Source organism: Rana temporaria, chromosome 4, assembly GCF_905171775.1.
Source record: "Rana temporaria chromosome 4, aRanTem1.1, whole genome shotgun sequence".
In the NCBI taxonomy this organism is placed as follows: Eukaryota; Metazoa; Chordata; class Amphibia; order Anura; family Ranidae; genus Rana; species Rana temporaria.
This window is the reverse complement of record NC_053492.1, coordinates 243,879,495-243,893,024: the sequence shown is the minus strand read 5'-3', so window position 1 is coordinate 243,893,024 and position 13,530 is coordinate 243,879,495. Positions and strand designations below refer to the sequence as shown.

The window sequence follows — 13,530 nt, the reverse complement described above, 5'->3', positions numbered from 1 at the left end:
TACCACAGGAATATATTGACCATATACAAATGTTAACAGTATAAAAATGAACTTTTTTGTGTATATGTAGCCAAGGTTTGCTACTGTGCTTATTATTAAGGGACAGTTTTTTTTTTTTTTTTTATACCGGTATATGAGTTTGGCTCCCTCTAGTGCATGCTGGACTCTATGTGTGTTTTTTTCTTTCTTGTAAGAATGACCAGAGCAATGCATTAGGTTACATGTAGATCCGGGCATGAGGAAGTGACACCGTTGGCCGGACCAATCTGGACCACAGGTAACAAAATACTGTGCGCACAGATCAGCCTGCTGGGAGAAGAAATAAAAGAGCAGGTGTGGCCTATGTTTGGTCTCTCTGGACGCCATTCTGACCCTGTCAGCCAGAAGTCTGTGTGACAGGGAGTGGAGAATCTGTGGCCTACACAGTGGGAAGCCGGATCGCCAGCCTCAGAGGGATCTTAGAGGACAGCATCGCTATTCCAGCACGGCAGACAGGCCTGCGTTCCAGACCATCTGGATGCACCTGCAATCCAGTCCACTGGGAGCTGCAGCGCAGTGTGGCGGTGCCATTTCCACAGGACAGAGAAACAGAGAATACTGGCTGGAGCCCTCTATCCACCAGTGGCTAAGGCCCAATTTTTCTGTCCCTGTTTAACAGGAGCGTGTAATTAAAATTTTTGATGCAATACTTTGCAGCAGGATCATTCCTGCGCTCCAACTAGAGTATCTGTGAGGGGTTGCAGTGTTGTGGCACCAGTGCCTGAGGCCCAATTTGTCTGCCCCTGTTTAACAGGGAGTGTAATTACAATTTTTGATGCAATACATCTTTTTGCAATTAGAATTTCGGAAGATGGCTATAGTCTAACACTGATATACATATTCTTTGAAGGAAATCAGCAATAGTCGGCAATACTAATTTTATTTAGTTATTTTGGATTTATTTAAATTCGTTAATAATGTAATTTGGAAATTTGGATACATTTGAATCTCAGACAAACTAAAATTTTTGTCCGAATTTAGGAACAAACCGCACATGTCTACTTAGATCTAAAGTGTAGCAAATATGAGATTAATCAACTAATTATGTGGCAATGCAGACTCTATTAGCCAGATTCACGTAGTTTGGCGTATGTTTAAGCCGGCGTAGCGCAGCTCATTTGCACTACGCCGACGTAAAATAGAGAGGCAAGTACAGTATTCACGAAGCACTTGCTCCGTAAGTTACGTCGGTGTAGCGCAAATGGGCCGGCGTAACCCCGCCTAATTCAAAGTAGGCATGTAGTGGGCGGGCTACATTTAAATTAACCGTGACCCCATGTAAATGAAGGCTGTTCGTACGGCGCATGCGCGCGCATGCTCAGAATCACGTTGCAAATACTCTGCTTTCGACTTGAACGTAACCTACGCCCAGCGCCATTCACGTACACTTACTCAAACGATGTAAAAAACCTTGGCTGTTCAGTCGTCCATACCTTGCATGGGCTGCGCCATCTTTTTGGTGGTTTATCTTTACGCTGGCGTATGTCTTACGTAAACGGCGTATCTTACTGCGACGGGTGTACGTACGTTTCGTGAATCGGCGTATCTTGTTCATTTACATATTCAACGCGTAAATCCACGTACACGCCCCTAGCGGCCAGCGTAAATATCCACATAAGATAGGACGGCGTAGGAGACTTACGTCGGTAGTATCTTGGCCAAATTTAAGCGTATCTGGTTTGCAAAATACGCTTAAATATACGACGGCGTTCATTCGGAATTACGACGGCGTATCTACTGATGTGCCATCGTAAGTCTACCTGAATCCGGCTATATTACAACATTTCTAATATATGCACAACTGAGGCCTTGTTGGTATAAAGCCCATATAGCTAACTGCATCATCGTTCAAATTGAGCAAGGCATAGAGCATGTTTGGTACCTTTTCTTTAGTTTTTGCTCTCTTTCCCTTCCTCTGCTTATTTCCTGCTGCAGAAAGCCGCTGTTCATCTTTGCCATCCCCTTGCTTTATTGGTGCGTGTTCACTACTGTGAGTGTCCTCAGCTGCCGAAATGCTGGCCTGAAACAATATAAATATCTCATATATACAGTATGTGAATATATTAGGATCTATTAAACACTAAAGTTAATTCATTAAAACATGAAAAGGCAAAACAAGCCAAATGTGCTTGCCAAAAGTAACCAATTAAAATCTGTTTTAAAATTTTCCATAAAGTGAAAGGTTGCTACTGGCAACAACTGCAGTTGTGTGCTCATTTTCTTCTCTCCAGTTTTAAAGCATCAGCCACAATATGAAGCAGATATAGGAATGAAGAAAAATATACAGTTCTGGTATTTCAACTTGCTAATCACGTATTCTTTGACTTTAAAAAATCTTAATTTTCTTTAATCATTAACAGCTCAGCAGAATATTGTTACAGTAATACTGCCAAGTTCATCTTTGTTTTCTGAAAGCATTGCGGGACCATTAAAATGTCAAACAAGATTACAGTGCAATTCATACTTTACTGTCTGCTTCTGCTATGTCCTCTCTTGGTACTGACTGGGCTCTCCTCTCCTCCTTCATTTTCTCTCTCTTCTTTCGTAAACTTCTGCCACGGCTAAAACGCAAAACCTAGACAAATACTTATATAATGTTTATCATTCTTTTATAAAACCATATGAATATATTATGCATTTACAGAGAATAATAGGGGGATGGGATGTGAGCAGCGATGTGGTGCTGTGTGCCATAGGGGTCTTAAAGGGATATTGTCCACGTCTCCCCTCTGCACCCCTGTCCACAACTTATCTTTGCACTCCCTGCCTGTAACACATCTCTGCACCCCCCTCCACAGCTCACCTCTGCACCCCCGGTTTACAGCTCGTCTCTGCATTGCCTGATCGCAGCTCACCTCTGCACCCCTATCCACAGCTCACCTCTGCACCCCCATCCACAACTTAACTCTGTACCCCAATTCACAGCTCACCTCTGCACTGCCTGATCGCAGCTCACCTTTGCACTCTCTCCCATCCAAAGCTCACCTCTGCACTCCCTGATGGCAGCTCACCTCTTCTCCTATCCATAACTGTCTGCAGCTTTCCTCTGCACCCCTGTTCACAACTTAACTCTGTACCCCCATCCACTACTTGCCTCTGCACTGCCTGATCGCAGCTCACCTCTGTACCCCCATCCACAACTCACCTATATACTCCCCCATCCACAGCTCACCTCTGCAGTCCCTGGTCGCAGCTCACCTCTGCAGTCCCTGGTCGCAGCTCACCTCTGCACTCCCTGACCGCAGCTCACCTCTGCACTCCCTGACCACAGCTCACCTCTGCACTCCCTGACGGCAGCTCGCCTCTGCACTCCCTGACGGCAGCTCGCATCTGCACTCCCTGACGGCAGCTCGCCTCTGCACTCCCTGACGGCAGCTCGCCTCTGCACTCCCTGACGGCAGCTCACCTCTGCACTCCCTGACGGCAGCTCACCTCTGCACTCCCTGACGGCAGCTCACCTCTGCACTCCCTGAAGGCAGCTCACCTCTACACTCCCTGACGGCAGCTCACCTCTGCACTCCCTGATGGCAGTTCACCTCTGCAGTTCCTGGTCGCAGCTCACCTCTGCTCCTATCCATAACTGTCTGCAGCTTTACTCTGCACCCCACATCAACAACTCACCTCTGCACTGCCTGATCACAGCTCACCTCTGAAACCCTATCCACAACTCACTTCTACACCCCCACCCACAGCTCACCGCACTCCCTTCTCTTGTTTATAGCGAAAAAAAAATAAACCGCAAATCAAATACCACCAAAAGAAAGCTCTATTTGTAGGAAAAAAGGAAGTCAATTTTGTTTGCGTACAACGTCACATGACATGCAATTTTGTCAGTTAAAGTGACAGTGCCGTATCGCAAAAAATGGCACGGTCATTGAGCAGCCAAATCTTCCGGGGCTGAAGTGGTTAAGAGTACCTAAAACTAATACAGAAATTAAATTAAAGAGTCAGGTTAAGTGGAAGGTTTCCCAGCTATGTCAATTGTAGTAAGTTACAATATGTTTACATGACAGTAGCATAATAGTTAATGCCATCATTTTTCTAGAGATACTTAGAACATTCCTAGTTATCATTCTGTCGTTTACCACTTGACCTCCAGAAGGTTTCATGACCATGTGATCGCTATGATTGGTCATAGTGATCACATGATACCCTGGCCGCTCACAGCAGCTCGGTACAGAGCGCTGTGATCTGCTGGGTCCACTGGATACAGCAGTTAAAGGATCACCCCCAGGGGGTGTGCCAGTACACTATGACGTCTTAGTACATTGCAGTGCTTACAGCTGCCACCCACTCACAGTAAATGTACTGTGGGAGGAAGACAAGTGGTAAAAGCAGAATAATAACAAAATCAGCTTTTGCAGCAAAATTCACCTTCAAGCCAGATATTTCCTCCTCTAGTGTTCTGTTCTGCCACTAGATGTCCTCTATTCGATGGCCAGTGCCATTCAACCCACTTCACCTAAGCTCAGAGCATCCTGGAGCTGCCCCGACTTGTGATTGGAAAATGAATGGAGAAGCAGCAGAGTGATGAGCTCATCTCTCTGTCTCTCTGCTTTCTCTACCTATCAGCATGCTTCTTGGCAGCCAATACCAAATTCAAGTCCTGTTTGCATTTAAAAATACACTCATGATTTATTAATGATTACAGAGCTGCATTAACTTGTGTATTTCACTTCTGCCTGGAGTCTGCTTCTAATATTTAAAAAGTACTTACTTGTGGTGCTTTAGTAAGGAGAAGGGCTACATCTGAATTATTGTGGTGTCTCGCTGTGTCCAATGCAATCTGGCCTGCCTGTAAATAAAATATTTCATTGAAAATTCTATAAATAATGAACTGAAATAAAAATCGGAACATTGTTTCCCCAGCATACACCACTGCAATGTTTTCCTCTCCAGCAACCATGACTCATGCTTTCAACCTTCATTGTAATGATGTCATTCTCTAAGGAGGCATGGATACTCTGCAGACTGTACGTCAGCGGAGGAAGCAGATCTACTGCAATTCTTGCTCATTAATGCGTCTAGATCCTGACAGCAACGTTACTTCAGATGAAGTCCTCTGTTCAAGTAATTATGCATTTCTACATCTGTCTGATCATAAAAGCAGAGTGCTGAGAGTAACACAGCGGGGGTTATTTATGAAAGGCAAATTCACTTTGCACTACAAGTACAAACTACAAGTGCAAAGTGCTCTTGAAATTGCACTGAAAGTGCACTTGGAAATCTGATGGGTAGATCTGAAATGAGGAGAAGCTCTGCTGATTTTATCATCCAATCATGTGCAAGGTAAAATGCTGTTCTTTATTTTCCTTGCATGTCCCCCTCAGATCTACAGCGACTGCACTTCCAAGTGCACTTTCAGCGCATTTTCAAATGCACTTTGCACTTGTAGTTTGCACCTGTAGTGCAAAGTGGATTTGCCTTTTGTAAATAACCCCCAGTGTGTACTGTGCCATGATTAAATATTAATTAAAGAGCATTTAATCCTAAGCATTGGCCAATGATCTGCTGTCTCAAACTGGAGTTTGCTTTGTATAACCTTCCTGGCCTATATGTCACGTAATCCTATTATTCTTCTGTACCATAAGAGGAGTTACACAAAGTCTAGAACACTACCCCCAAATATGTGTTATACACTGACACTAATAATTAGTAATATTCACTCACATTATTAAGAAGGGCGGCGTCAGCTCCAGCTTCCAAAAGCGCTTTGATAACTTTCCTATGATTGAGAGCTGCAGCAACATGAAGTGGGGTATCACCAGCCTAAACAACACACAATTCAAAAAAGTTCACTTCAAAGATGTCAGAACCTCCAAAATGTATCTATTGTATTGTGAATCTGTCCTCAGATTAGTAGCTGTCAATGTGTCAGTAACTTTGGGTACCGCTATAGAAGACAATTCCATTTCATTTCTGAAATTTGCTATCAACAAGGTTATTATCATTGTATTGGAAGATTGCTGTACATAGAGATGACAACTGGGCCCAAGGGCCTTGCTTAGAGGACTCCTTTGATCACTTGCATTAGTTAACTCTTAGCTGATGGGTCTATAAACTGACCTGGTTCTTCTCATTGACAGAACAGAAAGCGCTGAGTAGTATCCTGATGACGGACAAGTGATTGTAGCGAGCTGCAACGTGTAAACAGGTATCTCCTACCTGAAAAACAGATTAATATATTTAATAAATCTAACTACATAGTGTATTTTGTACATTCACTTGTTTCATTTACATACAGTTGTAGATGCAATATTGTATATATATATATATATATATATATATATATATATATATATATATATATATATATATATATATATATAAAACCAAGGAAGTAATCCTAATGCTTGTACACATAATTAGGAAAACACAAACATGTTAATAACATTTTTGCTTTCATGTGATCAGTTTAAAACAGGCAATATTTATTTTAGCAAGATCTGTATACCAAATGTTTCTAAATTTGACCCAAATACAGGGTGTAGAGACATAATAGTTAACTAATTCCTTTTAAAAATGATTAAAAATAGATAAAAAACAATCATATAATGTGCCTGCAGTTTAGTTTAGTTTTTGCTGTTGTTTCCTGGTTCTCTGATGTACAGAGAGCCAATAGAGGGCAGTGATACTTTGTCTAAAACTCCTCAGCACCAATCCAGTTTTGTTTTACACACAGTAATCACACCTCATTGATTAGTCACCACAGTGAGAAATCTCCCAGTACTGTGGTGATCAGGAAACAGACAACCAGGAAGTGTCCAGAACAGAGAGGACTTACAGCAACATCAAAGCAAAAACGAACAATGAGGACATGACTGCAGTAAGGTAAAGGAAGCTATTTAGCTAAAAAAAAAAATTCCTTTAGTGACCCTTTAAGCTCTGTACACACGATCGGTTTGTCTGATGAAAACAGACCGATGGACCGTTTTTATCGGACGAACCGATCGTGTGTGGGCCCCATCGTTTTTTTTCCCATCGGTGAAAAAAAATTTAACCTGTTTTAAATTTTTCCTATGGATAAAAAACCGATAGAAAAAAGCGATCGTCTGTGGGGAAGTCCATCAGTCAAAAATTCACGCATGCTCAGAATCAAGTCGACGCATGCTCGGAAGCATTGAACTTCATTTTCTCAGCACGTCGTAGTGTTTTACGTCACCGCATTGGACACGGTCGGATTTTTGACTGATGGTGTGTAGGCAAGACCGATGAAAGTCAGCTTCATCGGATATTCAACGAAAAAATCCATCGGATTAGATTCCATCAGATATCCGATTGTGTGTACAGGGCATAAGAGCTGGTTCACACAGGGGCGGCACGACTTTGGGGGTGACTCGGCAAGGCGATCTCAAGACGACTTGAGAGGCTACTTGCAAAATTACTTCTGTATTGAAGTCAATGCAAGTCGCCCCGAGTCGTCCCCCAAAGTCGTACAGGAACCTTTTTCTAAGTCAGAGCGACTTGCGTCGCTCCTATTAGAACGGTTCTATTGAATAGAGCGGAGCGCGACTTGTCAGGTGGCTGAGTCGCCTGACGAGTCGCCCCTGTGTGAACCGGCTCTTAAAGCTAAGCTCATCTTTCAGGAAAGAATAAATGCACATATTTTTTATAAGAAAAAAAAAATGTGCATGTATTATTTTTCCTACAGAAGCCTGCAAAGCATAGTACACCTGTTCAGTGGACCACAGGTGAAATGTCAGGCTCCTGCACACTTTCCCTCCAGCTTTTTGCCTGTACCTCTGTACGGGTTTTCAGTTACAAAGCTGGAGGAACAGTGAATGGACTATGAGACGGCTCATCAGCACAATCATAGTCCATTGAGAACTACAAGTATTTCTGCTGCACTGGTAGAGGGGGCTTCTTGTTTACTAATTCACAGGACACTGAGGATCAATAATGTGGCTGTTCGAGACCCACACAGCTGCGCTGATATTAAATGTGACAGCGGCTGTAGGGAGGAGGAGGAACCCCTGTCACTATTACAAGGGAAAGGAATCGGGGGTTGAGGGGGGCAGATGGTAAAACATGTAACATGTTACACCCTAAATATGGGTGTAGCATGTTACTTAAAGTTGAACTTAAAGCGGAGGTTCACCCTAAAAACAAGTATATATCATTCAATCCAGCATACTGCCGACATGTACAGTATGCTGTTTTTTTTTTTCTCGGTTTACATACCGTAGTATAGGTATATTCCCCCCGGCTTCCGGGTAGTGAATCCCGCGGGAGTGGGTGTTCCTATTCAGAGACTAAGTGATTGACGTATGACAAAAGCTTCCCCCCGGCGCAAAAGGCGCGTCACCAGTTTCCGAAAAAAGCCGAACGTCGGTGCGCAGGCGCCGTATAGAGCCGACTCGCAGTTTGGCTTCTTTCGGAAACTGGTGACGCGCATTATGCGCCAGGGGGGGAAGCTTTTGTCATACGTCAATCACTTAGTCTCTGAATAGGAACGCCCACTCCCGCGGGATTCACTACCCGGAAGCCGGGGGGAATATACCTATACTACGGTATGTACAGCGAAAAAACAAACAAAAAAACAGCATACTGTACATGTCGGCAGTATGCTGGATTAAATGGTATATACTTGTTTTTAGGGTGAACCTCCGCTTTAAGTAATTTTTCCATCTAAATCTTAAATCTTCTGCCCTTGTTTTAACTTTGGATAGTAAAACATTTTTTTTTTCTGCCAGTAAATACCTTATACAGCCCACTTCCCGTTTCTTGTCTGGTAAAAAGCGTAGGCTTATGACATCATGCACAGCTCTCTCTCACAGTCTCCTGAGTTTGTCAGGAAGGAGAGGGGGGGGGTGAGTCACAAGAGCGCCAATGAGACCTGCAGAGCTGAAGGTGTGTCTCTGTGTGTCTGTGTAAATCCAAGAAGTGAACAGTCAGAAGCTTCAGCTGCCCACAGTTAAAATGGCTGCAGCCAGACTCAGTGGAGGGAGATTTCTGCAGCATATTTGGCAGTACAGAATCACAGTATATATATAAAATAATATGCAAAGTGGATGGAGAAAAGCTTCAGAATGACAAAGATGTTGTTATTACAAATTATGTGAGCAAACTGCAGTTCCTCTTTAAGCTGGACCTAGCCTTTAATGTTCTCACAATGTATAAAATTATAACCAAACCAAATTCTTGATATAAATGAAAGAGTGTACTTACAAGATTTTTTAAGTCAGCCCGAGATCCTGCAAGCAGTAATACTCGACAGCTTTGGGAGTGACCATTTTGGCAAGCAAGGTGGAGAGGTGTGTTACCTGCCTTATGGTGAGAACAATACAATGAAGACAAAAATCATGGTTAATGCTTAATATTATTGACTGTATTATTTGGCAGATCAATAATATAATGATCTAAATTGATCAGCTTTATTTCCCTGTCCTGCAGTTTTAGTGACCAATATAATATATTACCTTTATTTCTCCAAACTTCCCGAGCCAATGCAAGAGGCCGGTTAAATCAAATTCAATACGGTAATACAAAAATCAATAATGATACACAAAATTCTTGGAACTGAAGATGAACAAAACTACAATATATAACAGGCATGACTTATCCCTAACCAGCAACCATAGGGTATTATGGAACATAAAACATATTGCAGAGATAGATTAGCAGGTGATAACAGAAAATTGCAATATTAAGAAAACCGTTATCCTTCAGCATGGAAAGTGCTATGAAAAAGTAACATTCTGTGCAAATATGAGTAATCCAGTTAACAAATGATGGATGTTTGACACCATTCTCACCTTGTTCTTGGCAAGCACATTAGCTCCAGCTTTAACGAGCAGTTTGACAGATTGGCTGAATCCGTGCCAAGCAGCTTCATGCAGAGCAGTGTTGCCATCCTAGGAGATATATGACAACAGATTAGTCACTCAAGATCAGTAGCACTTACCTTTAGCTGTATATTTCTACTGCTTCAAGACAAATGGGGACTACAGGGTTAGTACAAATAGTTTATGTTTGTACAGTTAGACCTCATGCCCACGGATGTTTTAAAAAACAGACTGTAAAGCTAGTAGAGACGCCAGGAAAAAAAGCGTCGTTTTTAACGCGATTTTTTCAGCCTTTTGCATTTAATTCAATGCACGTTTCGCCACACTAGCTTTCAGCCGCGTTTTTCTTTCTCTATTCAAAATCAATGGTTCCCTATGGGAGCCCATTGGTTTGAATAGAGGTCGCACCAGAAGTCGGATCAAGATGATCCGACTTGCGGTGCAACTTGTGTGCTGAGAATCTTGAAGGGAGAACCCCGCAAAAATGTAAAAAAAAAATTCCCCCAAGACGTTACCAGGGTATGGATCTTAAGGGGAACCCCCACAGCAAAAAAAAATGGCGTGGGGGCCCCCAAGATCCATACCAGACCCTTATTCGAGCACGCAGGTCAGGAAAGGGAGGGGCGACCGAGTGTCCCCCCTCCTAGACCATACCAAGCCACATGCCCTCAACATGGGGGGTTGGTGTTTTGGGACTGGGGGGGACTGCGCCCCCCACCCCAAAGCACCTTGACCCCATGTTGATGAGAACAAAGGCCTCTATTCCCGACAACCCTGGTCGTTCGTTGTCAGGGTCTGCAGTTGTAGGGGTCTGTGGGCAGGGGCTTATTGGAATCTGGGACCCCTTTTAATAAGGGGGCCCCCAGATCCCAGCCCCCACCCTATGTGAATGAGTATGGGGTACATCATACCCCTACCCATTCACCTAGGGGAAAAAGTGTCAATAAAAAAACACACTTCAAATGTTTTTAAAGTAATTTATTAGGATGCTTCAGGGGTCTCTTCCGACTTCTGCGCTCTCCGGCCTCTTCTCCCGATTTTCGGTTCTTCTCCTGCTCTCCGGTGTCTTTTGCCATGCTCCTCCACTATCTTCTGCTTTTTTGCCTGCTCTTTTGCTAGTGGTCTTCTCCAATGTTGACTCAACGCTCTCTCACGCTGTAATGCCATGTGTGCGGTGCGCACTGACTTATATCGGCATGGGGCGGAGTCACCAGGTGATGTCATCCAGTGGCCCCACCCCTTATGACGTCACAGTCCCACCATACCCCGCACCGCAAGTTGCACCACAAGTCGCACCGCAAGTCAGATCATCCACATTGCAGCGGGAGAGAGTCGAGTCAACATCGAACCGGAGGGAAGAACACGAGTCCGATAAGCCCCTCGCCCGCAGACCCAGACAACCAACGGCCAGGGTTGTCGGGAAGAGGCCCTTGTCCTCATCAACATGGGGACAAGGTGCTTTAAATGTGGGGGGTGCAGTGCCCCCCCCTGCCCAAAAGCACCAACCCCCCCATGTTGAGGGCATGTGGCTTGGTATGGTCTGGGGGGGGGGGGGGCGCTCGCTCTTCCCCTCTTTCCTGACCTGTCGGGCTGCGTGCTCGGATATTGGTATGGTATGGATCTTAGGGGAACCCCCACGCCAGTTTTTTTGGTGTGGGGAACCTCATGCAAAAAAAAAATTTTTTTTAGTGGGGTTCCCCTTCAAGATTCTCAGCACACTAGTTACGTAGCAAGTCGGATCATTTTGATCCGACTTCTGGTGCGATTTCTATTGAAATCAATGGTCTCCCATAGAAATGCCGGACGAGGCTTAACACAGCGTTAAGTCTCATTAAATCACATTTAACACCTTTTGCCGGTGTCTGACGTCTTGGAGCTTCAGAACGCACTGATCCTGTTTTTTTTTTGCAGCAGCAGCAGCTTAAAAGCGGCTATGCCATTTACAGCTCAAAAACTTCATGGTGGGCATGAGGCCATAGGCTAACATGGAGAGGCGTTTTTAAGCTGCAAAAAACGCTCATAAAAGTGGCTTTAAAATCGTCAGTGGGCATGAGGCCTAAAACAGCAGACTTCCAATGCCTTCCAGATCGTTTCACAGCAATGTTTCTTTATGGCAGATGCAAAGCTTAAAATTAGCTAATAAATACCAACAATAAATCTGTGTATATACCCCATTTGATTTATTAACAGCCATGTAGTGCATAGCTAAACAAGACATTATATCCAATTAGAAAGACCACTGAACTGTTACTTTTGGTATACCAAAAAGGTAATTGTTCAATCAGATTACAAAATGGGTGGCTAGCTTTGTGCAGTGTGTCATATGGAAGGTTTCAGTTCACTCTTGTAAAATGTATTACAGTCGTGGCCAAAAAAATATTGGCACCCCTGCATTTTGGCAGACAAATGTTGCAATTACAAATGTTTATTTATTTTGTTTGTATTGGTATGACACAAAATATTGCAGATGGCATGTAAGGTAGACTGTTACACTGTTCCTTTACATGTTCCTATATGATGCCTATTGTCAGCCATTAGAAATATACAAATTGATTAGTTTCTCCAAACCATTACCGTACAATAAAACAGTATCTACAGGACAGCAGTCTGGAGTTCAAAGTCAGCAGTCAGCAGTCTGGAGTTCATGATTCTTAGATGTCTCCAAATTGTGGGCAATTTGACCATGAAAAGCCAGCTTATACACGGTATACTGGGATTCTTCAAGATTTACTAAACCTAACTTCATCATTTTTTTTTTCATTCTGGCAATATGAAGAAGGCTTGATATCACTGTTAAGGTTCACCTGTTTTTCTCTAAATTCCAGCTTCCCTATGTACCAATATACCATTAATGTACCTCTGTTGCAGAAAAAAAACACTTTCTTTATATTCTAGGACAGGCTTTACCTCAGCCTCCAGTGTGTTCCATAGAAAACTCCTCCAATACTTCCTGCTATCCATCCCTTAGGTTGGGAAAACCGTTAAGATACAGAAAAGAGTTCAAAAGCTGACTTCATTATCCACTTTGCGCCCACTCTTTAACAGAAAGACGGCTACAGCGCAGGCTTAAAATCCCAGAAGGGCATACATGGACATCCTCACGTTCTCGCGCTGCCCTCACGCCCCCTGGGACACAAGGTCGGCACGCTCTGTGATTGCAGAGTCCTTGGGACTTGACTGATTACTGATCGAGGTAAAGGGCCAATTACAGTGTGCCCTTTACCATGTGATCAATGACAGCTAATCACGCTGTCAGTATAAAGAAAGCCATTAACCAGCTTCTGTTAGAGGGACATCGGTCCCCTTAGTACCCACCAGTGCTGCTAATAAGTGCCCTTCAGTGCTACTAATCAGTGCCCACCAATGCTATCTCTCAGTGCCCACCTGTCAGTTCCCATCAGTGCTGCCAATCAGTGCCCATCACTGCCTCATCATCAGTGTCACTTATCAGTGCTGCCTATTAGTGCCGCCTACCAGTGCCACCTATCAGTGCCCATCCGCGCCACCGATCAGTGCAGTCTCATCAGTGCCGCATTGTCAGTGCCCATCAGTGCCACCTCATCAGTGACCAGCAGTGCCCATTAGTGTAGCCTATCAGTGCCACCTCAATAATGCCCATCAGTGAAGGAGAAAAATTACCTGTTTGCAAAACATTTTCAGTCTTTTTTGTTTGTTTAGCAAAAAAAAAAAAACAGTGTTGATCAAA

General features: G+C 43.6%; 1 protein-coding gene across 1 annotated transcript in view; it reads right to left on the bottom strand.

Moving 5' to 3' along the window:
- Positions 1–13,530, bottom strand: part of ANKRD6 (ankyrin repeat domain 6) — a 198,653-nt gene that overhangs the window by 22,478 nt on the left and 162,645 nt on the right. The window contains exons 6-12 of the mRNA XM_040350095.1: positions 9,795–9,893; positions 9,208–9,306; positions 6,106–6,204; positions 5,710–5,808; positions 4,757–4,834; positions 2,504–2,614; positions 1,922–2,059 (exon numbers count right to left, since the gene is read on the bottom strand). Coding sequence (XP_040206029.1) covers positions 1,922–2,059; positions 2,504–2,614; positions 4,757–4,834; positions 5,710–5,808; positions 6,106–6,204; positions 9,208–9,306; positions 9,795–9,893 — 723 coding nt within the window. The remainder of the gene's footprint in view (positions 1–1,921; positions 2,060–2,503; positions 2,615–4,756; positions 4,835–5,709; positions 5,809–6,105; positions 6,205–9,207; positions 9,307–9,794; positions 9,894–13,530) is intronic.